This window comes from Protomyces lactucae-debilis (assembly GCF_002105105.1).
Source record: "Protomyces lactucae-debilis strain 12-1054 chromosome Unknown BCR37scaffold_14, whole genome shotgun sequence".
Taxonomy (NCBI): domain Eukaryota; kingdom Fungi; phylum Ascomycota; class Taphrinomycetes; order Taphrinales; family Protomycetaceae; genus Protomyces; species Protomyces lactucae-debilis.
This window is the reverse complement of record NW_024468006.1, coordinates 273541-298377: the sequence shown is the minus strand read 5'-3', so window position 1 is coordinate 298377 and position 24837 is coordinate 273541. Positions and strand designations below refer to the sequence as shown.

Genomic DNA, 24837 nt, shown 5'->3' with positions numbered 1-24837 from the left:
CTTCACATCGAACGCATGCTCATGCACCAGCATGGTGCGAAATCGCACAACAAAGCGGCCACTGCAGGCGCTTCCAGCTGCAACCCTTAAGCTCATATTCTCTTACTTGGATCCCTTCAGTGCTGCTATGATCGAGCGCACCAGCAAGCAGTTTCGTGATGTTTTCCAGTCAGAGAATTCGTGAGTGCTTTTCTTATAGCTAGTGCGCCTGCTCATGGCAGACCCTACGAGATCATACGAATCCGCATGACTGGCATCGAAACACTGCCAGAAGGCTGGACAGAGAAAGCGTTCTTGACGTTTGTTCTCAAAAAGGGAGGATCTATTGGTACAGCTGCTGGGCCTGTTGTCTGTTTCAATTGCCAATACAATGCTAAACCTTATGCACTTCTCAGGTAAGGAAATCACAGCTGCAATCCTGCTGACATCTGCAGAACCCGTTGTTGCTTGACCTGCTTGCTTCGCATTGGACTGTCCTATCGTCAAGCTCTTGATTACTTACAGCAGCTACAACCTGGTATGACAGAGACAGCTGCTCATGATCTGCTTCAGTTGACTCCCAACATGCTCAATCCTACATACAAGCGATGGCGCTTCGACCGATGTCTGTTCGAACGTGAAGCAATCACCTCCATTTACGAGCGATACCGCGCCTCTGACTTGCCTGTCCTGGAGTTTGCCAAGACGCAACCGCCGAGTCTCCTCTATTCTTCTCATGTTCAGCGCATCGACAAGTGTTGTGAGGATGGAGCAATGCGTAAAGCATGTCAGGAAGATTTGAAAGAAGGTGTCATCATGGCTCGCAAGATGCAGCTCATGAGAATCTTTATTGTATGTTTGCTCTATCGCTTTGTTCACAAAACTGACCCATGTCTAGAAACGCAAATTGCCTGAGTCTCTTCGATCATCTCTTGGTTTGCTGGCAGCTGAGGACAAGATCATCAACAAAGTCTTCACCAAGAAGGAACTCGAAGAAATAGCACCGTGTCTGAAACAACGACTAGAGACCATCAAGACTCGAGAGGACGCCGTAGCCTTGAAAAAGGGAATCGAGCAGGAATTGTTGGTCTGGGTATGGACTTCAAAGGCGAAACAAGACTCAAAACTAACGTCAGTATGGACGTGAATTGAAAAGAACATTCAAGAAGACAGCGCCTACGCTCCATGCTCTTCTTGGTGATGCCAGCAAGCGAGATAATGCTGCCAAAAATCGACTGAATGATGAGATCAATTCGATCTGCATGGCATCAGTACTTTATGAGCTTTGGTTGTATATGGACGCTATCGTCAAGAAGAGAAACTCAAATGCCCCTCGCATCGCCTTCAACTTGCTCGAGGCTCACAAGCTGGCAGACGAGGATGGAAAGCCGACCACGCCAAATGGCCGACATTACACATCACAAGATCGATTCTTTCAGGTTTGTTCTCATTTCTCCCAAGCAAGATCATCTAACATGCAGCTTCGCTGTGATACTGAATATTGCTATGGTAAATTTATGCCCCTGTCTTCAATCCAAGAGCTCGCCAATCACATCGAGGAGCATTGCCCTCGCAACGTCAACCAGCTTTGGTTTGTGCCGATTATTGATGCAGATTCGCCTTTATTGGCAATCAAAAATTTGGACAAGTACTACGCAGCAGGACAGAACGGCGTGACTGGAAGGTTCCTCCCAATGGGTGCACCGGCCACTACACGACCTGCCGTACTGCATCATCGACATATCAACCCTTCCCCCAATCAGCCGGATTACGATCGACTGTTCATGGAGGACTTGATGATGCGCTACGATGAGGAGGACTTTTCTGGTGGATATGACTACTACTCTGATTACATGTCTGACTAGGCTGCTACTTCTGGTACACCTGTCTGTCCCTATCGAATCGCCTCATTTTCGACATTGGCAGGCACAACACTAGCATCTCTGAAACATGAATGGCGGAGCTGATTTTGACATGGACAATGGTCACATTGCTGCGTGAATCGGGACGAAGAAAGCTGACTATGTAGCATCTAGCGCATTGATAGGAATTTACTGACAAGGCTTTCGTTCTGGCAAGCTGTTCTGCTGTGTAAACAAGCGCCTCATAGCCATGAATTCTGCGAAATGTCCTTGGTTTGGTGAGTTGCAAACATTGGGAAAGGAAGAGGACTTCTGCTCTATAAAGATCTTCACAGGACTGCAGCTTTGCACAATTACATATTCTTCCAGTGTTCACGTCAACAAGCCATTGGTTTTCATTGTTGCAAAAGAAAAGATCAGTTTGCTAGGGTCATCCACGCTACAAGTCGCGGTCAATTGTAAAATACGAAAAATGTTGGGAGCAGGTACTTCGATTGTCCTAGTTCTTGTCGGAACCGATACCATGATCACAATTGTCATCACCAGGGAGGCAAGCGTTTTCGGGTGGAATCCATACAGAGCCATCTTTTCCAAATTCAAGGTCTAGAGCTGCAGCAGAGGCAGATCGGGGCTTCAGAATAGGGCCGGCAGGCAAGGCTGTCAAGGTGGCTGCTGCGCAGAGGAAAAATAGCTTGATCGACAGCATGACGTTAGGTAGCCTAAGTCGTTAGCATTAATTTGACGGTTGAGTGGTCAACTAACGTTGAGTGAAGTATCTGATGTGCTGGTCCGGGTTGGTTATGGAAAGGCTTCAGGTTGAAGGAATTGATGCGCTTTATACACTCCAACTCAGGGGTATCTTGTTCGCTCTTGCCTTGGAAGTTGGAGAAGATGCTTGCTGACCTATGCTGCGGATCATGCCCAGGGGATGCTGGAGTGGTGACTGCTGACACGTGTGGTCAGGGGCTACTCCTGTATAGGGACACGCTGACCTGTTCATCGGAAGAGCAAGTTGCCGTCCTAATAAATCTGACAGTTCGCTCTAGCAGAAGGCGTGTTGTTTGTTGACCTCTGCTGTAGATCATGCCTATCGTCGAAACGGGTGATTTCCAGTCTCATTCACCTGCTTGTAAGTTCACAACCAATTATATCCTCTTCGGCAAGGTGACATGCCATTCACAATGCAATAGAGGTAAGCTTTCAGTCACCAGCTGCGACTCTTGTTGAGCACGAGAGTTTATATACGCGGTGCATTCTGCAAAAGGTCCCCTTCTGATCTGATGGTCTTCGAATGTTGTGAAAGAAAAGGGACTTCTGGTTCAGGAGGATATTCATAAGACTGCATAATCCGTGTTAATCACATATACCTCCAGTGTACACGTCATCGAGCTGTATGATTCCATGATTGTAGAAGAGAAGGGATCAATTTGCTACGGGCATCGACGCTATAAGTCGCGGTCAATTGTGAAATACGACTCATTATGGGCACATGGACTTCAAGCTTTCCCGTTGCCACCAAAACAATGTTTACCACCATTGCCGCAAAAAGCACCTATTGGAGGCATCCAAGCTTGAGCCTCTGCAACAGGTCTTGGAGCTGCAGAGCGGGCCTTCAAAACAGGACCGGTAGGCAAGGCTGTCAATGTGGCTGCTGCGTAGAGGAAGAATAGCTTGATCGACAGCATGACGTTAGGTAGCCTAAGTCGTTAGCATTACTTCGATGGGCCAGTGTTGCACTGACGTTGAGGTGAGTACTGATGTGCTGATTCGAGTTGATTGTGGAAAGGCTTCAAATTGGAGCAGATGAGGCGCTTTATACACTCCAACTCAGGAGTACCTTGTTCGCTCTTGCCTTGGAGAAGGTGTTTGTTGAACTATGCTGCGAATCATGACCATTGTCCAAAAGTGGTGATTTCCATTCACATTCATCTGCGTGTAAGTTTGAGATCGCATATATCCTCTTTCGGCGAGGTGACATGCCATTCACAATGCAACAGGGGTACACTCTCAAAGTTCAGCTGTGGCGCTTGTTGAGCACGAGAGATGACGAACGCAATGACTTATGCTAAGTGTAGATTGTCCTGTTGGAATCAGTCCCATAACTTGGCATTCACGCCCGAGCTATAGCAGGTGCAGTGTTGAAGTTGGCCGAGGTAAGCGTCAAGTTCATTTGGATATGGCCACATGGGTCATGTGCCAAGTTCCCATGCAAATAATGTGCTTGCAGATGTGGAGAAGGAAACATCAGGTCATATGCTACATCCGTGTGGCTTGTCTTGACTGTGGGGTTCATCGGCACCGTACTGTGACATATCATGTCGCAAGAAACGGCTCTAGTGGAATTTTAGTAAGAGGATCTGGATCACCTGATGCGACTGCTTCTCGGAGAACGCGCGAAGAGTTGACCGGTGTAGCTATCCGTCTTGTTTTCTTCAAAAGCCGACATATCTGCGCGTTGGAGTGTGGTGAAAATTTCAGGGGTAAACAAATTGGACGGAATTTGTCAGCCGCGGAAGTTTGTTGCGAATGTGTCGTTTCAACATGAGCGATTTGAAGGCTTGAAAGACAATTTGAGCTCATTCAACTGGTAGCCAGCTGATAGACATCAGTTAAAACAATGTTAAGATTGAGCTTATCGATATGAGCCCTAATCTCTGTCTATGCAACGTATGTTCTCACACAGGAAATACTGTCAATCTTTGTAAATGAGATCACGAGACATGTCGGCGCTGCAATGTCAATGATGTCGTGCTGTCATGTTACATGGAACTCGTGATGCAGATCATCTGTGCCAGTATACAGCGCTAGCTCATGGAATCACGCATCCCTATAGCTCGACTGACTACAGAATTTGGATCTCCCTCGATTCATGGCGCTGTAGCTCTTTCCGACTGACGTACAGAGACTCTTGAGATGCTCTGCTGCTCTTGACCGGGACTCATTTCTAGCTCTGTTGCACTTCTCACCACACCCTGGAGCGGCGTCAGGGGTGCAGCAACACTCAACACTAATCAACCATCACCAACAGTCCTCGAGACGCCAAATTGCACAACCGTCTCCCCCGAACGCATAGAGAGAGTGCGCAAGACAGGCTTCCCATGCTACCAGCTCGTTTCAAAGCCACCGAAACACCCGATCAACGCGCCCGTCGCATCCTAGAACTCGAGTACAAAATCACGGCCTTACGACAACAAGTCGAACACAGTACGCAACGACTCGAGCAAGTCTGCGCAACGCTACCAATTGAGACACTCATTTCTTCACCTGCCGTACGACGTGCGTCGGCACGAGAACAAGCGAGATTGGGGGAACGTGAGGAATCGTTACTTGCTGCGAGTACGAGGAGTGAGACGAGTTTGAGTAGTACTGAAGAGACGGTTGAGGCATGCAAGGGAGTGGTCAAGGGACATATTGATCGTTTGCATCAGTACAATGAGATGCGTGACTTTGGATGTGGTAAGTTCTTTTTGTTCTTGGCGAGCAGAGTTGGACAGGGTTGAAGCAAGGCTGACACGCATAGTCCTCATCACGAAGCTTGCGGCAGATCAAGGATGCACCATGGCTGAAGTCATGAAACGCTTTGGCGTCACGAAGGATGATTGAATGTGAGGGACACATGGATAGCGATCGCGAGCATTTCTTCTGTTTTTGACATGAGCACTGGATTCTTGACAAATTTCCAATTCTTTTTTATTACACTTGACACGTTACCTAGCGAGCTACGTCCAGAGATAACAGCATTGGTTGCTGACTGTTTGTGCTCGCCTTGAAGTGGTTGCATGCCGTGTGGTCAATAACTCTGCTGGAAAAGAGTATAGTGTGTGCAGAGATGCGTGAATGATGTGTAGAGGTGTCGTTTGTAGATGAGGGACAATGCAGGTGAACGTCTCTTAGCAGCAAACTAAAGGTTGAGCTTAGTACGACGCCAGTGACGACGCTTGGCGTTGTACTTGATTGTGTTGTCGGTTCTGAGACGGATCCATTGTGGGATCGGACGGTTCTGCTTGCTCTTGCGGGCGAGCTTGAGCTTGATGCGGAGAGGCTACAGGTTAGTACAGTGCAAGTTGTTGCGTAGACATAGATGGAGGAAGTGGTTGCAGCTTTGCTTCACGCCATCACGATGCTCCTTGACACGTCCAGGCAATACAGAACGGCTTGATCTCGTCATGCAAAGACAATACATGCATACTGTCTACGCGCATACCATGTGGCATGCGCAGCGACTGCCTGCTGTCTCCGACATTAAGTGACCAAGTCCTCCTTGCCCAGATCTGCTGCCGGCCCATTCGCGAGGTGCACATAGCAACAGCAAGAGCAGCACCCAGCTTCACCTCCATCTACGCTGCATCATGCATACCTTGTTTGACGGCATAGCTTCTTCTGTTTCTTGTGTGTACAGCAGCCTCGTTCTCTCTTCCTTGTTCTTACTCGCCCGCAGCTGAACTTCCCCTAACCCTGAACAGCAAAAATTGTTGACGGAGACTGTGACTGCGAAAGAAAGGCAGTCATGATATCAGAAGTAGATGTGATAGCAATGTAAAAAGAGAGTATTCAGAATCACCTGATGTCAGGTTGATGTACTAGTCAAGCCTGCATTACACTGAACTACTACTATTGCCACTCCCTGAGCGTGCGACATTTCAACATTTTTGTAGATTTCTCACGCTCACACGGCAACTAGACATACCCATCCAAGCTCTCTATCTGCTCAATTAGCAGCCATGGGAAGGCGATATAATCCCAATATCATCATCACGGGAACACCCGGTACCGGCAAATCAACCCATGCGCAACACCTAAAAGAGTTGCTGCAAGAGCCCACCAGTAGCGAAGCACTCCCCCTCGAAGTCTTTCACATCTCAGACCTCGTCAAGTCTGCAGACCTCCATCAAGGCGCTGATGCAGAATGGAGCACGCTTCTCGTGGATGAAGATAAACTGCTCGATTATCTAGAACCGCGCGCATTGGCAGAATCTGGTGGTTGTGTATTTGATTGGCATTGCTGCGACATCTTTCCTGTACGGTGGATAGATCTGGTCATTGTTTTACAATGCGACCATACACTTCTTTGGGATCGTCTTCAAGCACGCGGATATGCACTCAATAAAATACAGGAAAATAACGAAGCGGAAATTATGCAAGTTGTGCTAGACGAAGCGCGTGCGGCGTATGCCGAAGAGAAGGTCGTTGTCTTGCAGAGCCAGTCTGTTGAAGAGATTGAAGCAAATGTTGAGAGAATAGCAACTTGGATACGGCAGTGGAAGGTGGATCATCCAGAGGGGATTGACTATGATGAAGACAATGAGGGGAGCAGCGCGCAAGATGATGACGAGGAAGCTTGAAAAGGACGCATGTCAGCAACGGTATTCTGCCTTACTCAAGGCTTGGCCCTAGCAACATTCACTACATGTCAATCGGGCCGTCAAGTACTCTCACTTCAGACAGATGATTTGCAGTACGATAGCTGTGTACACAGTCTGTCTCTTCAATGCCACACAGGCAGCAGTATAACTGTGGCAAAAGTGTCCATCTGAAGAAGTATACACAAGCAAGCCCAGTCGCCATACCCTATGCATCATTCATGAGCACATCCTGGCTAATGCGCTGAAAGGAAGGCACAAATGCGCTTGTTTCTGCTTTCATAGCCAGACTTGGTTGTTGCACAACAACCCCTCCGGCGCCATGACCACCCTGAGATGCATCTTCGTGTTTGGCAGCCTCTTGCAGTGTTCGACCCTGCTGTGCCCACCTCTCCCTGATTTTACTCGACGACACCTTCTTCTCCTTGACACTCACCCAATCGACCTGTTCAGCAGCAGCACCAGCCTGCACACATATCTCCGCCTCACCAACAACATCCGTCACATAATTTGACAAGAGTGGCAAACTATGTGCAATGCGCCAACCAGCAACGGTGCCACACAACGCTTCAGTCTCTTTACTCACCACCAATGCTTGAACAGCGAGTTCTGAAGCAACAGGACCGAGCAAGTCTTGTTCGGGGAGTGATGACACCTGTACTGAGACACGTCGTCGAATGCGCGATAGAAAGTGCGCTACGTGATGGATTCGCTCAGCGAGTGGTTGAACGAGTTGTCCATGCGGTGCTGCGCGTTGTTGAGCAGGTGCATCATCCAGTAAACCGAGATAAACAGTTTGTGTGGATAATATCGCTGCACAGGTAAGAAGAATCTTGTGGCCTTGGTGAAGGTGGTCAAAGGTACCATGCACTGCAACGCCTGCAAAACTACTCATTTGCGGTGGTAAAGGACCCATATAACTCCCGCCAGGTGTTGCTTTTGCCGACATTTGTGAATTATGGCCAGGTGTCTGTGGCATCGACAGACTAGCCTGTGCCGGATCCATTAGAAGTTGCACATACTGCAGCTTATGTCTTGATTTTGTTGCAAAGCGCGCCATGTGACCACGATCTTCTTCACGACAACACGCATAGAGCCACTCAATATGTTCTGTTGCCAAATCATAGCCTGCCCAACCGGCAATAATCACCGTGACGGGACACGTTTGTGAGTCTACTGCGTGCATGGCGAGTGCTTGTCCTGCAGCCAGGTATAGCTGTGCGAGCATGCCTTGTAATCTCCCAAAGAATCCTCGAGGATTGGCGACGATGGCGGGTGGTAGATGAAGCCAAATATCAAGACCTGTGGCATTTTGACAGTGTTGAGCAGCAGTTTGGAGGACGGTTGCTGAGAGTGCTGCATGGCTCAGATCAACGCCCGTTGAGCCAATCACTAGGACATGTTGTGACGGTGGACCTTCTGGGATGGGTGGTGCAGCCGGTTCAGCAGGCACAAGCGAAGTGCGTGGACTTGACTTTGCTCGTGTTGCTTTTGGCTTGAGGAGTCCGAGTCGTTCACGCTCCTCTTGCTTCTTCTTACGCTTTTGTTGCTGTTTTGTGAGAATCTCGCTCCAGCGCTTAAAAGGCATCTTGAGTTTGAGTCGCTCTCTTGCTGCTTCCTCTGCAGCTATCTGTTCAGGCGATCGAACATCAAAGTCGTAACCACCGAGATACCCACCGTCCACTACCTCACCTGGTCCGAAACTCCGCTCAGTCGATTGTTTCGAGGGTGTCCCAGCGATCTCCATGGGCAACTCCTCACGTTTCCGCTTCAATAATCGTCCACTGAACGATCGCTGTGGCTCATCGCCACCATCCTCAAGTTCCTCCTCTTCCTCCTCATCTTGCCGTCCACCACCACCTTCTAGCATGGAATTGTAATCCACCCTCGGTTTACCACGCGTCCGACTCATCGCCTCACGATCACCATGCTGCGCTTGTAAACGTTGAGCAACAGCTTGTTTCCGATAGCGTTCACGCAATGCACGTTCCTTGTTATGTAACAATTTCGCACGCACCGCACAACTCCGTTCACATTCTGGAACGACGACGCCGTCGAGTTGTTGAAGCAGTTGTTTGCCACGTTGTGTGAAGCAGGCTGTTGCGCGAAGATCATCGACGAGTATTCTTAGCTCTTCCATGGAACTTGCAATCGCATACCACCGACAAGGCGTTCGTGCAGGATCTGTTTGAATGAATAGCCGAAAGGGTGTATCGACACCTTTGAAGAGGAAGTAGCTGTGTTTCCAGTCATCCGTCCCCACTGCTGTGAATGCCAGTGGATTCGGGCGATTCTTTCGGGCATAATGCGTTTCTATCAAGTCTCGACAGTATTTTGATTCTTGCAATGCCCATTCACCCAGACAATGCAGTAATCGCAATCGATCTTGCCACTCGAGTTCCACAAACTTTTTACCTTGTGGCATTGGATTTTGTCCATGCCAGGCGGGATCACCGCGTGTTGGTGCGAGTCGATCGACGACTTCAGCAAGCGGTCGATTGTATTGCGGGTAATCCACGGTCTTTGAACGATTCGCAGCGAGTGTCAGTAAGCGACACATGAAGATTTGAACATCTGCAGAGGGTGGCTCAGCAACGACGCCTTCTTCAATATCTTGAGGTCCTAGATCCGGTACATCGGTGAATTTCTCAGAAAAGCATGTACGCAGTGCTAGTAGGAAGGGGATGGTGAAGTTGGTCGTTTCCCAGGATCGTGCGGCGTAGGTTGCGTCGTCTTCGAGCTTATTGTTTGATATGTCATTGTTGTGTTTTGCGTCGCTTTGCTTGAAGGATATCTTGAGGAGGACTGGTTTGGGCGTGTCGTCAGGCGCTAGGTCTGTGGTGGAAGGTGTTGCATGGGTGATGGCAGAAGGTGCTGGATCATGTATCGCGGCTGTGTGACTCTCTTCTTGCACGCTCTTATAGTTGGTATCCTCGTCACCCGAGAGAGACTCATTTTGTTCGTCTGCGTCGTTATAGGCATCGTCCATGCTGCCAAGGCTCATAGGCGCGCGAGGAGCAGCTTGGTGGGATGGTTCAGCAGAGGTATCGGAGGCAGCATCGCAGAGCTCGCGTTCGCCTGTGAGATCCCATGTGTCTGGATTGAACATCCATGCAGCCTCAGAGTGCCGAGTCTGTGAATCGCTGGGCTGCTTGCTCTGTATGGATGAGCGCGTGTGGTTGTGCGTCTGTGTGTCTGTGCTGCTGCTGTGTCGCGTCTTGCTTTGTGCAATTGACAGGAATACATAGATTGGGCTTGCTCTTGCTGTGAGTGCCTGTGTAGAGGCAGAGGCAGAGGCAGATAGAGAAGGAAGAGGATGGATAGTACTAATAGAGTATGCTGCCATCTATTGTGACTGTCTACTTCCCATCTATGTCGCCTTCCTTCTCTCTGCCTGGGTGACAGTGAGCATACTCAGCATACTCTGTCTATATGTCTACTCTGTGCCTGCTCCATGTCCATGCCCCGTCTCTGCTACACGACCATGACTGCGCTCCACTTGTGACTGCCCTTTCCCCCTTTGTTGACCCCTGACTGAGCTGCAGATCGCGAGAGAACAAGGGAGACAGAGACTCATACTATGCCCGGTGGCTACTTGCTGATTGCTGATTGCTGAGAGTGCTCCCGACAAAAGGCCCCCGTCTGCATCTTACTCTTCCCTCCATCCTGCGCTCGACGCCCAAAGTCATCGCATCTCAAACACACGCACGCACCCACCCACCCACTCGAGCCACTAGCTACTTCTCCTCCATCCCCCAGTGACCAGTCGCAACACCCACAGACGCCCCGACAATGAAGAAAGTAGGCAAGTTCCGACAATGGGCAGACGAGAAGCTAGGCACAGGCACAAAGACACAAGCAACAGAAGATTTCCGTGACATGCAAGCAGAGATGCATCGTCGCCATCAAGGACTCGAACAAATCCACTCTGCTGCACAAATCTGGATTCGTTCACTCTCAAAGAAGAAGGAAGGACCGGACAAGGAGAAGAATATACCCGTTGAGTTGCTTGGCTTGGCCGCACATCAGCATGGTGAGGATTTCGGTCCCGAAAGCGCGTATGGCGCCTTGTTGAAGCGCGTTGGAACGTGTCAGCAGCAAGTGGCAAGGGCGCAAGATGTCTTTACTACAAGAACCACAGAGACCGTTATTGAAAACATGGAGCGCTCTTTGGCGCAAATGAAGTAAGTCTCCTCAACACCTTGTGCAGCACATGCTGACACCCTACCAGAGAATACCAAGCAGCCGTCAAGAAGCTCGAGTCGCGCCGTCTCACCTACGACAGCAGTCTTGGTAAAGTACAAAAAGCCAAGCGCGAGGATAGCAAGTTGGAGGAAGAATTACGCGCTGCAAAAGTCCGGTATGAGGAAATCTCGGATGATGTCGAACACAGGATGCATGCCATTCGACAAGGCGAGGCAGATCTTGTTCTTGATTTCGGTGAACTCATCACACTCGAGCGCACTTACTTTGAGAGTTGCGTTACTGCCGTGTCGCACCTACAAACCTGGTACAACAAGGAAATTGCTCAAGTCAATGACTCGGCACGCTCTGCATCACAAAGGAAGATGGAACCACAAACTGAACGCTCACCCTTGCGCTCATTCTCTCGGCCGCAGTATACCGCTACACGCAGCAATACCAGCTTACATACACCACCTGCCTCAACAACAGGCACAGAAGAGCCAGATCCATTCTTTCAGGAACCAGGTACAACTGCAGGAATCGCGCCAGGGATGCAAATGCTCGGTGTGCGTGCCCTCGGTACGCGACGTCCCTCACATCGTTCAGATTCTGGATCTTCTGAAGACGACGGACTCGCCACACGACCTATACCTCGTCGTACTGCCACTGAACCGAATCAACCATCACTCCTCCACAACAACAAGACAGTCAAGGCGAATTTCGCATTTGAAGCAGAAGCAGCCACTGAATTATCTCTTCGACCAGGTGATGTGATTTGTGTCCTGGAAGAAGTGTCTGCTGGTTGGTGGCAAGGACAGCGTATTGATGAACGATCCGGTGCTGTTTTGGGACAAGCTGGTTTATTCCCTTCAAATTACTGTACTGTACTGCCTGCTGCTGCTGCTGCTACCAAACGACAACAAGCGCCTAGACCACCCATGTCGAGTACGCCCAGCTTGCACGAACAAGACATTGAAGGACTGCAAGTCGCCTCTAGATCTCAAACATTTCCTAGGGTGAGCATGCAGCAACAGCAACAGATTGGACAGAGTCAGACGATTGGCATTCGAGAAGGTTCAGGGAATAAACGACCGCCACCACCGCCTGTTCCCAAGAAGAAGACAACCGGTGTCATGCCGCCTACACCGCAACGTTCGTGAAGTTTAGACTTTGCTATGTTGACAAGTATACACGGGAGAAGAAGGATTCTAGCTGCATTATAGATCTTCCACTTTAGCATAATACAATGTCCTTCTTTCGCACAAACAATGCTCAAGTACGATAATCGCCATTGATGGTCACATACTCATGACTGAAATCACACGTCCAATACGTCGCTTCATGACCGGCTCCCGTACCCAGCGTCACTTCAATCGCCAGATCCTCCATTGCCAAAATCTCACTCGCTCGCGCTTCATCAACGTGTTCAGGCTCACCATCCACCAACAATGCCAAACGCGGACTTCCATCCGTTGGAATGAAACTCACACACGTCTTGCCCGGCACAACAGAAGCAACACCCGCATACCCTGTAGCGCACAAGATACGTCCCCAATTCGCATCTTGACCATACAATGCCGTTTTCACCAACGCAGACGTGGCAATGGTAGAAGCGATTTTCTTGGCATCAGCAAAACTAGACGCATCCTTTACCGTGATACTGACGAATTTCGTAGCACCTTCACCGTCTCGCACAACCAGCTGTGCTAAGCGTATACAAAACGCCGTGATGGCATCGCGTAGTGGGATGTAGCGGGGTGAGGCTTCTGTAATGACGGCAGTACCTTCACTTGCAGCTGCGCCATTTGCAAAAAGGGCAAGGGTATCGTTTGTTGACATATCCCCATCCACGGAAATACTGTTGAAGGATCGATCCACAGCATACGTCAACAGACTCCGACACGCTTCTGGTGAGAGGGGTGCATCCGTTGCAATGAAACCGAGTAAGGTTGCCATATCTGGATGAATCATACCAGCACCTTTCGCAATACCTGCCATATTGTAAGAGACGGCAGGTTCATCTTGCGTTGCAGGGAGACTGAGTGTTTCGGAGGCTAGTTTGGGGAAGGTATCCGTTGTACAAAAGGCTTTTGCACAATCAAGCCAATGCGTGTGTGTATCGCCCAGTGCTTTGTACGCTTTTGGTATACCCTCTAGGATCTTGTCGATGGGTAGACGCTGTCCAATCACACCCGTCGACATGACCAACGACGTTGCAACACTTGAACCATCGTTCGTTGGTGTCAATAGCTGATCCAGCGTCGAACCCATTGCTTTTGCATCCACAAACCCACCATGTCCAGTCACAGCATTCGCACACCCTGAATTCACAACAAGGCCACGCACACCCATCCCATCACTCGCTTCGAGAATCGATCGACTCAACGTCACCGGCGCAGCTTGGAATAAATTCTTTGTAAAGACAGCAGCAGCAATCGTGCGCGTGGGAGCTGAGACGAGGAGTGCCAAGTCTGGTTTGCCATTCTTTTTGACGCCGCAGTGGAGACCGGAAACGGTGAAGCCTTGTGGGTAGGTTCCTGAGTGTGGTACGAATCGCGATTTAGCTGCTGCGGGGGAGGAAGAGAGGGGCCTGATGTGTTTTGGGATGCATAGTGGAGTTCGTAAGCACGACTGCCGTAGCATGCTCATCTAGTCTTTGTGTGGTCTGGAGTCAGTCGTTATCGTGGTGTGCTCCCAGATTGGATTTTTGATCAAGAGATAACAAAAGTGCACTTAGACAACAATGTAAAGAAGAAAAGAGCGCCAGTTGCTATAAAGGGTTTTATATACATCAGCAACAGACTAGAGCAAGCAGAGTGACCTGAGCAGGCCATATTCATCTGTGCGATACCAAAAGAAGAGAAGGGAAGAGAGAATGTCGTTTGTTTTTGTGATTTCATGAGCATGTCCCAAAATGAAATGGTCAGCATAGTATTCGTTAAAGGTGTGTGTTGTTGTTGTTTTTTGTGTAGGTCGCATACCGACCAAAGTGTGTTTAGTGTGCCTTCTTGTCTTCCTCAAACTCAAACAGATCCTCGCCAGCACCGCCAGCAGTGTCTGTCAATTTGGTTGTCTGCTCAGCCAGTGTTGGCAACGACTCCATGCCAGCGAATTCCTCACTCTCTGAACCAAAGAACAAATCATCCTCATCACTAAACTCATCCTCATCCACCAAATCAGCCCAGGACGTGCCAAACTTGAGGTGTTCCTTGTTTTGTCCAGGTGAGGGGAATCGAACACGCGCAGTTGGAGCAGACGATGCCAGCATCGCAGGACGACTCGTTCGCCCTTGTGGCGTCAATGCATCCCGTGCATGCGCACCATATGCTCGACGCGTTGCATTGACGCCATATCCTCCTGGATGCTTGAAATAAGCAGCACTGGCAAGACTTGTACCGAGCCCTGAATCAATGGATGACATGTGCCCATGTTGCGTCTTTGGTGAAAAGTGTCGCCAGGAACTACCAGAGAGGCTAGAGGATGGTTTGTGGCTTGCAGGTTGAGCAAAGCCAAGACCATTGCGACAATCTTCCTTGGGAACAGGCATGCCTGCCAAGGCGGTTGACCACGGGAAAGACTTGATGCCATTAGGTGCAAGCAGCGTTGTAGCAGCAACAGAAGGTGTCCTGAGTGGTGCACGACCGGCCGTGGGACCTTCATGCTCGTAGTCTGCCAGGTTGGTACTAGCACGACGAGAAATGTTGCCACTCAAGATTTCATCTGCATGCGACCAGTCAGACACCTGCAACACAGCATCCTTCATCTTGGTAAGCGAGCGATTGGCTGGGTCAAGATGCAGCGCATGCATGACAACATCAAAAGTATCGCGCGTCATATCCGAGAAGTGATCAAACAGCGTCTCCCTATCTCGCACGAAATCAGCAAAAATGGCGTCATCCGTTGTTGGCATCTTCCAAGGATTGCGAGAGAAGAGGGTATTGAGGATGACGATACCAAGAGACCAGATGTCGCATGCAGCCGGCGAATAAGCGCCCGTTCCATCTGACTTGAATTGCTCAGGGGCCATGTACCGATCACTCCCTGTACCAATCTCAGTAGAGAGGGTGGATTGTGTAGCAAGTCCAAAATCACCAAGCTTCACCACCACATCACCATCGCCATTCTTGGTGACTTTGCCAGACTCAATCGTCAAAAAGATGTTTTCGGGTTTGATGTCTCTGTGAAAGACACCGACTGCGTGACAGGCCTCCACGGCACTGATCAACTGCAACACCAAATCTCGCAGCGTTTCCGTATCTTGCGGGACGCGATCTGCTGCAATCACCTCATAGAGATCACCCAACGTGCAAAATTCCAGCACAATATAGTGGAACTCCTGATCAGAGAAGGAATCCAATAATCGTGTCAAGTTGCGAGACTCGGCTTTTCGCAGGGCAGTGAGGATGTCTAGCTCTGCGCCTTGTTCAACACCGGCTGATTGCTTTGAGATCTGCTTGATGGCTACCTTTTGCAAGGTTCGAGTGTTGCGCGCTGCATAAACGACGCCGTAGGAACCGGCATTCAGCGTCGTTAGAATGGTATACTTCTTCTTGTCCCAGCCGCCAAACGTGGCGCCTTTTGTGAGGGTTGTCGGGGAAGCGACAGCGAGCATTGCGGAGGCGGTGTGTTGGGATGTGAGTGTCAATCAAGCGTGTATGTCGGTAGATGGGGCTGGTCAGGCAGCGGATGCTCTATCGCACTGCGATGTTGCGTTGAAGGGGTCTATTGAGCGGAAAGATGGGCCGGGAGCAGATAAAGGCGAGATGTGGTTTAGCTTGAGGGCCCTGTGAGGGACGGTTGTTGTGTTGCTTGTCTTGCGTGATGGCTGTCTCCTGCGGTATGATGGTGTGCTATGCTGTGCGCATTGGATGGATGGTGGATGGATGGATGGTGGGGGCTGCTGCTCGTCTTGTTTGCTCTCTCGTTGTCAGGCCTTTCTCTCTACGCTGCTGTCTGCTGTCTACGCTGTCTCCCGCTCTCGATGGTGCGATTTGCCCAATTCACGTGAGGAAGTGCAGGGTCCAGCCTCAATCCGCTTTCTTCTATTTCTTTCTCTTTCTTTCCTTCTCTTTCTTTCTCTTTCTATCTGTTGTATTGCTGCTTTGTCATAGACCCATCATAGCTCATCTTGCCAGCTCATCCACTTCCTCCCTACCTACCTACGCAGTGCACACCAGGAGGCCCCTGTACAATCCGGGGTATGCTGGCAGATCTATTTTCCCAAGCAACGCGGGGTGGGCAAGCGGCGAAATTCCCAACGGACACAGTTCATCCAGGTCACCTGCTCACTTCCCGCTCGAGACAGGCCCGACTCCCGAGCCTAGAGACGGTCACGCGGTACTCGCACCACTTGGCACTTGCCCAGTGCCCACTCAAAGCTGAAGCGCTAGGGCAGATAGCTTCCGGGCAGGTATGGCCTCTTGAGCTCGTACGGATCGTATCATGCATGCAGCAGCATGATGCATGTTCATAGACGCTCTTTGTACCAGTCACACTGTCAGTCTGTCACCCACACAAGGGCTCGGTGATTCAGTGCACTGTCAGCCCGTTCTCAGTTGCACCTGTTTATGTCTGCAAAGACCAGCCTGAGAGCAGTCATGCCCAGGCCAAGCCGAGCTCAAGCTCGAGCTCATGCATGCAGATGCAGAGGCAGAGTGGGCAGACACATTGATAGCATACGTTGGCAACAGTATGTATACTTCATCTCCGGACGATGCACCACAGTGCCCGCATGTATACGCTACCGGCGGCGTCTTGCGCTGCGGGAACATGAAGCCGTAGCAAGCAAAGTCTGGTGCTCATCAGCGCAAGTAGCTGAGAACCTGACGCTATTCCAGCACTTAGACAACTATGCCTCAAGTGAGACGGATAGCTGTCGAGTTGTCCGCAGGGCAAATGCTCAAGCGTCTTCAGCTAAATGCAGAAAGTTGGCGCGAACAAGACATTGGTGATGGATATGCCCGTTCCCAAGCATTCTGCTCATGGGCAGGCCATAGTGTAGCTGCATCAGCCTGCATAGGCCTGTACCATACTACCATGGCCGTGCTAGTCTGCTAGCCTGCTAGTCTGCTAGCCTGCTGGCCTCTTGTCGCTATGCTGCCTGAAGAGAGTGGCCTTCTCCTGCCCTGCTTCCCCTTGCGCGCCATCTCGCCTCCTCGCATGCAACGCGCCAGAATCACGAAACAAAAACACAAAGAAAAGCAACAGCTGCTTGACTGATATATGGCCACTGCATAGGCAACGGGACGGGCCAGAGTGCAGCTACTACATCACCACTTGTTCAATACCCACACCGGCCAAACATAGCCATTTCTCCTGTCTGGCACCCAAGATAAGCACGGGAACACTGCCGACCGCCCCTGTTCAATAAGCGAGTCATTTGATCATCCTCGGACGACTCCTTGGGACTTGGACTTCAAGGCCAGCCTTCTTTCACACACAGCCTAGTGCAGTCAACGCCAGAAGTAGACGTCAACACACTGACAGCTGAACAGTCCTGAGCCGAGCGTATTCAAACAACATCAGACGCGCTCAAACACTGCCAACAAACATACCCTCCGTGCCTTGTACGAGCTTCCAGCAGACGACACATTCTTGTTCGCGACAGTCAGGGCATCTTGTACAATACTCTATTATCAACAACCATGTCCATCACAAGCACACGAGCACCTCCACCGCGCGGTTTGCGGCCAGCAAAACTTGCTGTCCTTCACACAGACGAGTCAGGCTCCGGTAACGCATTACGATCACCGCCCATGTTCAGGCCACCGGACGTACCATTACCGAGTCCTTCCTTCAGTCATGCAGATTTGCTGAGTCGCTTGCAACACACGCCAGACATGTCGCCTGTAGATTCACCGCTTCGCACATCTCCCATCAGACTTGTTGATGCGCTTGTTGCGGATGAAAGGGTTTATCTCGTGGAATTGCAAGTATTGCTTGATATCGTGCAGGATACACAACTTGCAGACGCGCTGGGCCATCTGGCGGAGCCTGTCTCTCAGCTCGTCAATCTATCGACCCATCTACTGCAGACCCTGGCGCGACAGTCTTCTTACTTTTCCACACCGCAAAAGGACTGTCTCTTGCAATTCTCAAAAATCGTGCTGCCGGCCTACCAAGCCTTCTTTGGCCACTTCAAGCTAGGCATGTTTGCTAGCCTGCCACGCACTGGTCAGAATGCCATACATACGCATCTTGCTGCATTGCCACCAAGGGCCCAAGAGGACAAGACGTTCGACTGGCTCATGCGACGGCCTCTGTCGCGCGTCAAGAGCTATGCTTCAGTCTACAAGAAGCTGCTACACAGTTCAGACGATGCAACAGATCTCTTCGTGGCCTATGATGTCTTCCACGCATTACTCAGTGAAGCACGAGAAGTTCTGCAACAAGCACGACAGCGTTTTGAAGAAGCGGCACTCTGGCAATCCCAAGACGTTGCACACCCGCGCACCATTGCACCGCTCAATCTCGGTCGTCAGCCTGCGTCGCGTTCTGTTTCCGGGGAATCCACATCGACTCAATCTTCCACCAATTCCCGCATCACCCATACAGATGTTCTGCGCAGCTTGCAAGATTCGATTGATGTTTCACAGTCTCGCGATATCTTTAGCCTAGCACCCAAGCAGTGTACGCTAGACTTGCTACCGCGAGAGCATGAGACGCGCTCGTTAGTTTGCAGGGATACATTCCAACTCATGATGCAGCATTCGAGTAGTGACGAAACGATGGATTGTCTTGTTGAAGTCATCCTATTGACAGACTTGCTGCTGATTGTCAAGCCGACTTTTACGCGCCCTCAGCTACTCTTCCCGCCACTCCTGCGTGGTGTCTTTCAGGTGAGCTACGTGCCAACTGAGCCACGCATCTTGGAGCTTGATATCATTGGGCGTGAAACGCTTCGCTTGACTGCTACGACGCTTGATGCTAAACGTCACTGGTACGATTTACTTCTCGCGTGTGAGAACTACGAGCTTGACCCGGTTGCACCGCCATCCCTCGCGCCGCATGTCGGTGGTCGTACAGAGTCGCAATGGTCACAGGATGGACAGGGATCGCGTCGTGGCTTACCACCAACGCCACCACATACAGCAACGGTTCCTTCCTTTGGCACACAACCTTTGCGTGTCATTCGGGAGAATTCACAATTGTCGATTGCGGCGTATAGTGAAGCAGAGGGACGGACGCCTGATGCGCAGGACCAAACGCCCTTCCATTTCGATGTGGAAGAGGTCGGCACTGATGACAATGTGACGCCTCGTGCATCGACTTTTCCTGCATTGCTGGATAAACCATTACCAAGATTAGGTGGTGCTTTGGATGTGCTGTCACCTGCGCATGAGACGCCCTTCGCATCAAGTCTTGCTGGTGCTGCTGCTGCGTTTCCTGTGCCACCTGTGCGAGCATCTCCTGCACCTCCGTCGCCTGCGCGCGCGCTGCCATTGATCCCAGAAGTCCCAGATACGCAGGTCTCTGCCATGAAGAAGAGCAAGACCATCAACTTGTTTGGTGCCGACTCCGTCACACACCAATTCCTCAGCTCGCCACGCATGGACAAGCACAGCTTACCCGAAGCAGTACCTGTTGCGCCTACGAAATCGCCAGTCCTTGCGGCACACTTAAATGAGCTTGATTTGGACTTTACAAAAGACCAGACATTCGATGAAAGTCTCCTGGATCTCCCACAACTCCCTGCGCTTAGCTTTGGTGATGGCGTTCAACGTCCATCTTCGGTGGCTTTGCAATTCTCACCAGCGACATTGTCGACGTTTGGTATGCCGGCGCGTGTCGTGCCACCAGCGACGCCCATGACGTTACCAGAATCAACCAAACTCACAGGAACTCCGTTACGTGGACGCAGTGGGAGTGAATCCGGTACGACGATTGCTGAGCGTCGTCTGGGTGCCGGTGCTGAATTGAGTTTATCCCCAAAACCACAAACAACAACGCCAGTACGACCAGAACGATCACCGGTCGTGGAGGAGCAATTGCCTTTTGCTGCTGCGTTGGAGATGCCCTTGACTGACGCGGAAATCGTGCGCAGTGAGATGTCGGAAGTCTTCAAGACGATGGCAGAATGCTATAATTGGATCAGAGGCACATGGACTCCGATTCTCATGGATAATGTCGATGCCGATGGTAAGATCAAGACTGTTCGGTCGTGTCGAGTGACGATTCTCTCTGATAAGGATCAATGTGGTTTTCTGGAGATTCTCGACCTCAAGCAAACGACACCCATCAATACCTTCAGTGTCTTTGGCGGTACAAGTCTCATGCGCGATGACTCTTGCGATATCTCTGTGGGCTTCGATGTTGGACCTGATAAGGTGTATCTCATGTTTCGCTGCGAGAACCCTGACAAGGCCAATTTACTGCAACAACACCTGGAGCAAGCAAGACGTGCAAGCCCTACCACTGGCTTTGTGACACCTTCCATGCCCGTTACGCCGCTCTGGCCTGAAGAATTCTCGGGACAGCGCGCAGCAACGATGGTGGATCAGCTCAAAATCAAGCTCTACCATTTTCATGATGGTAAATGGATCAACAAAGGGTCAGCGAGATTGACGGTGACGTCGTTGGCGGGGACATCAGCGACGCGTGTGACACTCACGGGCAAGACACGGAAAGGTGAACGTGTGGGTCTTGTTGATACGGTTGTGTCTGGGCCAGAAGAAGCAGAAGCTATCAGCAAGACGGGTATCTCGTTGCAGACTGGCAGAGAGCGATACATGCTGCAGTTCAAGGGGGACAAGGAGAGGGCAAAGATGCTGCGTTGCATTGTGCCATAGCTGGCATGGGAAATAGGTCATTTGAAGGAATATTGCATGGCGAAATAGCGTGGTCTCTTAATGGTTTGCATCTCACAATTTACTTTAGTATACGATGAATTTTGCAATAGTCCAGATGCTCGTCCGAGGAGATGTCTCCTATGGCTTGCTGCGTAGGACACTGACTCCACTATGAGCAGCTAAGACTGAGCTTGTGCAACCGGAGCATTTTGTGTTCAGATGGCGGCCAAATTCCTCGCGTACCTTGGGCGGTTGCCAAAACAAAAACTCGAGCCGCACTCACCCACGCCTTTTATCTGTCAGTCGCAGCCTTCCAGGTCTTCAAGTGGTCGAGCAAACGTCAGGCTCATCTCAAGATCTCGACTTGCACAATCACTCTCAATCGCCCCTATAGCGCTGATGGTGCCTTGTTGAGCCAAGCGCCCTTTGATGAGAACCCAAACTGTTTATACGCTGCTCTTAGCATGCTCATGCGCCGTGAGTACGTCCATCATGCAATCAAGCTAATGACCAGGTGTTGAACCTATGTACCGGCATCTACATTGTTTTAGCGACATCTGCAAAGAGCGATGCGGAATATAACGAAGCCTTTTGGGCCGTGAGCATCGTCGGCTGCCTTTTCTATGGATTTGCAGCGATAGCAGACCTGATTTCTTGTTTTAATATTGGAGAAAGAAGAGCCTGGAAGGGAACCATGGTTCTGACGAGTCTGATTGCCTTGGGATGCGCTGGCACCGTGCTTGGTCGAGCGCAATTGTCGACCAGTACGCAGCGCAATTTTGGGTCACGATACTGTTCATGGAGAAGCGGCACGCTAGACTCTCCTTGCAAATGGACGGGAGAGCGCGCTTTGTTGACAGGCTTTGTTCTGTGGATCAGTGCAGGCGTGGTGCAAGCCATCTACGCAGCATTATGTCTAAGTCGCGGCTTTGTAACTCGTCGTCAACAGCCATTGCGAACGCCCATGCGATTCGGCATCGGATCTGGCGATAATTCTGTCGTCGTTGATACGCCTGTACGACAGGGCCAGACAGACAGCCCGACGCTCTCCCTGCAAGAAAGGAAGCTGCCATTCCGGTATCCATTGGCGCGCAAAGAGACAGAAGACAATGATGCCTTCACGCTTGAAAAGGTCCTTGCAGTGCATGAGGGTTCTTCCCTGTCACACTCTGAGCATTCCAGTGGTGCTGACCGTGCTCTCTCGCATCACGCAACGCATTCTTCAGGTCGAGCGAGTCATCTGGCGCAAGGCTCACAAAGTAGTTCAAAAGCACCGGCTTCTGTCAGATTCCATTCTGCACGACCAAGTCATGCACAGAGCTGGACATCCTCCCGGCCAAATATCGCTTCAGGACTATCGCCCATGCCTGGACGTGGAAGGAAAGGTCAGGGTGAAATCAAGCTTGATGAGCGTCAGATCACACCGCAGCAAAGCCCTGATGCGCCAACAGCAGGCAATACACCCGAAAGCAAGCGGCGTAGCTCAGCTTGGGATACAATTGGTCTGGCCTTGGGCTCGCCCAGCAAAGCCATTGGTCTGATCCAGACGCAACTGAACAACTCTCTGAGAGGAAACGCCGGGACACACACAGCACATTCGAGTACATCTTCCAGCAAGTCCAAGACTTCAAAGAGAGCCACGACAGGGCTTCGTTTTCACCTTCCAAAACACAGTATTTCGAATCTTGATATTCCCGCGGTACCATTCCACACGGGTGACACACCCGAACTCAACATGTCGCCCATGACAATGTCGACGTGCCGTGCAGATGGACAGATTGATGCAAGCTCGCCAGTACCGACAGAACCCACGACGTCACTACCTGGTTCGCCTGTGCGACTACACAAGGGCCCGTACTCGTCATCGGCTGACTTGTCACCACAAACGAAACCACTCCGACCAAGACTCAAGGTTTCTCCGATGAAGTACATGCCGGACATGAAGATGATGTCTGCCGGGCGGTCAGCGACGCTACCTGTCGTCATTGGCGAACCGGAAGGATCTCCAACATTGGCTCTTTCAAAGACTCAAACAACGGGGTTCAATGTTTCGCCCATGTCGATGCAACGCAAGCGGTCATCGATCCTTGATTCACTCAAGCCAAGATTGCCAGAGGGCAGATCGCTTTCAAGAGCATCCTGGCAAGTCGGTGGCAACACTGCGCGGCAACAATCACCGACGCGCGGTTCAAGACGCAACTCACGACAACTCTCTCCCATACGACGTCTCAAATCACAGCAAGACAACGGAACGGCTGGTACACGACGTATGAGTGATGCAGATTTGGCATTTACAGAATGGGATACGCGGCAAGTCGAAACAGATCCGGCATATCTCGTTGATATGAGGGATTCAAGAGACATCTCTGGCTCATTGGCGAGTCCTCTCAATTCACCCATCATGTTGGAAGAAGCCTCCACGCCGAGGTCAGGCGGTATGGTATTATCTCGCGGGGGCTTTTTCCAAAGTCCGGCAATGAATTATCCAATGAGTCCGGGACTCTTTGACGACAGCGGACGCGATGAAGAGGTAGATCCTTGGCATGGTCGCGATGTCCGTGTGCGCAGCGACGGCAGTATCGTCCACAAAGAAACAGCAGCAGAAGTCTACAATCGACCCGCTCAGAAGGCGATGCCGTCCTTTGCAGTACGGTCACAAAGTATGCAGAACTTTGGCCTCGGTCTCAGCAGCCAAGGTGAGTACGCTGCGACACCGCGGCGCTTCTCGCAGGCGCTTGTGCACTCGCAACAAGGATCGCCTGTCGATGTGCGACAAGTCGTTGAGGCTGCTGGAATCCGGGTTTCTTCGATCGCAGCTCCGGAACGCAGGCTGCACTGACGTTCCAATACTTGAGTGTGCGAAGCCATCTCAGCCATGTAGCGAATAGCGAATGTGAATTATTGGATAGATGAAAATTGTTCAATCTCTTGCTCGTGTTTGTTGATCACTGATACGCCGGCGCTGCATGCGTTGATGTAGACGATTGGCGTCAAAGCTCGAGCTACTAAGAAGCTTGGCAGCCAGTTCATCCATCAGTGCATAGCAGTAGACTTCGCCAAGAACTGTGCGTCGTACAAAGAGTCCTCTTGCATCGAGCCTGCGTGGCCGAACAGCGACAAGAATGGCCGCTTGCGCTTCAACTTCAACAAAAACGCAAAGTAACTTCTTGAGTCGTTGCGAGCGACTGAGTTGTTTTTGGAGGGGTGACTGCTGGCACCAGGCATCCATAGTCATGGCCAATCCGAAGAAGCGCGAGGTGAGACGGTCAAATTCTTCCTGTGTGAAATTGTAAAATTGACGTTGCACAGCCCGACTCGTTCGCATCAGATTGAGAATGTCTTGAGGCGAGAGGTATGCATCGACATGGCGCATAACCTCTGTTGGCAAATCAAACAGACATGTGCTCGAGCTTAACGAGTGTTGCTGCAGTAATGTTGTAACAGATTGACTCGATAAGCGAGTGCTATCGCGAGCCGCACGAGAATTCTCTCGTACAGTCACGCTTCGGGGACTGCAGCTTGTTCTCCTTGGTGTGAGCAGCTCAATGGCTTCATCAAATTGAGCAGCTGTGTCAATTGCCGTTGTAGATGTGGTCATACGATAAAGAGAGCGGATAGAAAGCAAAAGAGTAGCCTAGGACATGTGCAGCAGAGGGCCGTAAG

At 50.7% G+C, this 24837-nt stretch overlaps 10 protein-coding genes across 10 annotated transcripts; 5 read left to right on the top strand and 5 right to left on the bottom strand.

The window, feature by feature from the left end:
• The first annotated feature begins 3 nt into the window (after window positions 1–3).
• On the top strand, window positions 4–2079 carry BCR37DRAFT_83200 (uncharacterized protein). Its single transcript, XM_040872501.1, has 5 exons — window positions 4–395; window positions 435–831; window positions 878–1072; window positions 1116–1418; window positions 1461–2079. The coding sequence occupies exons 1-5, from the start codon at window positions 247–249 to the stop codon at window positions 1842–1844; spliced, it is 1428 nt and encodes a 475-aa protein (XP_040724119.1). The 5' UTR covers window positions 4–246; the 3' UTR covers window positions 1845–2079.
• Window positions 2080–4703: 2624 nt separating this feature from the next.
• BCR37DRAFT_381414 (uncharacterized protein) lies at window positions 4704–5413 on the top strand. The gene has a single exon (XM_040869692.1). It carries the CDS (start codon window positions 4940–4942, stop codon window positions 5339–5341), a length of 402 nt encoding a protein of 133 aa, XP_040724118.1. The 5' UTR covers window positions 4704–4939; the 3' UTR covers window positions 5342–5413.
• A 44-nt stretch (window positions 5414–5457) lies between these two features.
• Window positions 5458–6403, bottom strand: BCR37DRAFT_381411 (component of cytosolic 80S ribosome and 60S large subunit). Its single transcript, XM_040869691.1, has 2 exons — window positions 6199–6403; window positions 5458–5883 (listed from the first exon to the last, which is right to left on the bottom strand). Exons 1-2 carry the CDS (start codon window positions 6211–6213, stop codon window positions 5743–5745), a joined length of 156 nt encoding a protein of 51 aa, XP_040724117.1. The 5' UTR covers window positions 6214–6403; the 3' UTR covers window positions 5458–5742.
• Window positions 6404–6434: 31 nt separating this feature from the next.
• BCR37DRAFT_82595 (P-loop containing nucleoside triphosphate hydrolase protein) lies at window positions 6435–7296 on the top strand. Its single transcript, XM_040872497.1, has one exon. The coding sequence runs from the start codon at window positions 6563–6565 to the stop codon at window positions 7181–7183; it is 621 nt and encodes a 206-aa protein (XP_040724116.1). The 5' UTR covers window positions 6435–6562; the 3' UTR covers window positions 7184–7296.
• Window positions 7278–10807, bottom strand: BCR37DRAFT_381410 (uncharacterized protein). Its single transcript, XM_040869690.1, has one exon. The coding sequence runs from the start codon at window positions 10545–10547 to the stop codon at window positions 7410–7412; it is 3138 nt and encodes a 1045-aa protein (XP_040724115.1). The 5' UTR covers window positions 10548–10807; the 3' UTR covers window positions 7278–7409.
• Window positions 10771–12602, top strand: BCR37DRAFT_82668 (uncharacterized protein). Its single transcript, XM_040872499.1, has 2 exons — window positions 10771–11385; window positions 11433–12602. Exons 1-2 carry the CDS (start codon window positions 10994–10996, stop codon window positions 12544–12546), a joined length of 1506 nt encoding a protein of 501 aa, XP_040724114.1. The 5' UTR covers window positions 10771–10993; the 3' UTR covers window positions 12547–12602.
• Window positions 12603–12658: 56 nt separating this feature from the next.
• Window positions 12659–14035, bottom strand: BCR37DRAFT_394045 (uncharacterized protein; the record flags this gene model as incomplete). The annotated part of the gene is made up of 1 exon (XM_040871400.1): window positions 12659–14035. The coding sequence occupies one exon, from the start codon at window positions 14033–14035 to the stop codon at window positions 12659–12661; it is 1377 nt and encodes a 458-aa protein (XP_040724113.1).
• Window positions 14036–14528: 493 nt separating this feature from the next.
• BCR37DRAFT_337699 (kinase-like domain-containing protein) lies at window positions 14529–15941 on the bottom strand (the record flags this gene model as incomplete). Its single annotated transcript, XM_040867273.1, has 2 exons — window positions 14529–14713; window positions 14768–15941. Coding segments are annotated over 2 exons (1359 nt in total), but the record flags the coding sequence as incomplete, so codon positions are not given.
• A 5448-nt stretch (window positions 15942–21389) lies between these two features.
• On the top strand, window positions 21390–24054 carry BCR37DRAFT_82604 (uncharacterized protein). The gene is made up of 2 exons (XM_040872498.1): window positions 21390–21651; window positions 21689–24054. The coding sequence occupies exons 1-2, from the start codon at window positions 21604–21606 to the stop codon at window positions 24011–24013; spliced, it is 2373 nt and encodes a 790-aa protein (XP_040724111.1). The 5' UTR covers window positions 21390–21603; the 3' UTR covers window positions 24014–24054.
• A 40-nt stretch (window positions 24055–24094) lies between these two features.
• On the bottom strand, window positions 24095–24547 carry BCR37DRAFT_394041 (uncharacterized protein; the record flags this gene model as incomplete). The annotated part of the gene is made up of 1 exon (XM_040871399.1): window positions 24095–24547. The coding sequence occupies one exon, from the start codon at window positions 24545–24547 to the stop codon at window positions 24095–24097; it is 453 nt and encodes a 150-aa protein (XP_040724110.1).
• Window positions 24548–24837: the final 290 nt, after the last annotated feature.

Bases quoted from the DNA above. Each gene is read 5' to 3' on its own strand.
- BCR37DRAFT_82595 (XM_040872497.1), top strand. From the start codon at position 6,563: ATGGGAAGGCGATATAATCCCAATATCATCATCACGGGAACACCCGGT.
- BCR37DRAFT_381410 (XM_040869690.1), bottom strand. From the start codon at position 10,547: ATGGCAGCATACTCTATTAGTACTATCCATCCTCTTCCTTCTCTATCT.
- BCR37DRAFT_381414 (XM_040869692.1), top strand. From the start codon at position 4,940: ATGCTACCAGCTCGTTTCAAAGCCACCGAAACACCCGATCAACGCGCC.
- BCR37DRAFT_82604 (XM_040872498.1), top strand. From the start codon at position 21,604: ATGAGAACCCAAACTGTTTATACGCTGCTCTTAGCATGCTCATGCGCC. The intron at 21,652-21,688 runs GTGAGTACGTCC...GCTAATGACCAG, and splicing joins TCTTAGCATGCTCATGCGCC to GTGTTGAACCTATGTACCGG.
- BCR37DRAFT_82668 (XM_040872499.1), top strand. From the start codon at position 10,994: ATGAAGAAAGTAGGCAAGTTCCGACAATGGGCAGACGAGAAGCTAGGC. The intron at 11,386-11,432 runs GTAAGTCTCCTC...ACACCCTACCAG, and splicing joins CGCTCTTTGGCGCAAATGAA to AGAATACCAAGCAGCCGTCA.
- BCR37DRAFT_83200 (XM_040872501.1), top strand. From the start codon at position 247: ATGACTGGCATCGAAACACTGCCAGAAGGCTGGACAGAGAAAGCGTTC. The intron at 1,073-1,115 runs GTATGGACTTCA...AACTAACGTCAG, and splicing joins AGCAGGAATTGTTGGTCTGG to TATGGACGTGAATTGAAAAG. The intron at 1,419-1,460 runs GTTTGTTCTCAT...TCTAACATGCAG, and splicing joins CACAAGATCGATTCTTTCAG to CTTCGCTGTGATACTGAATA.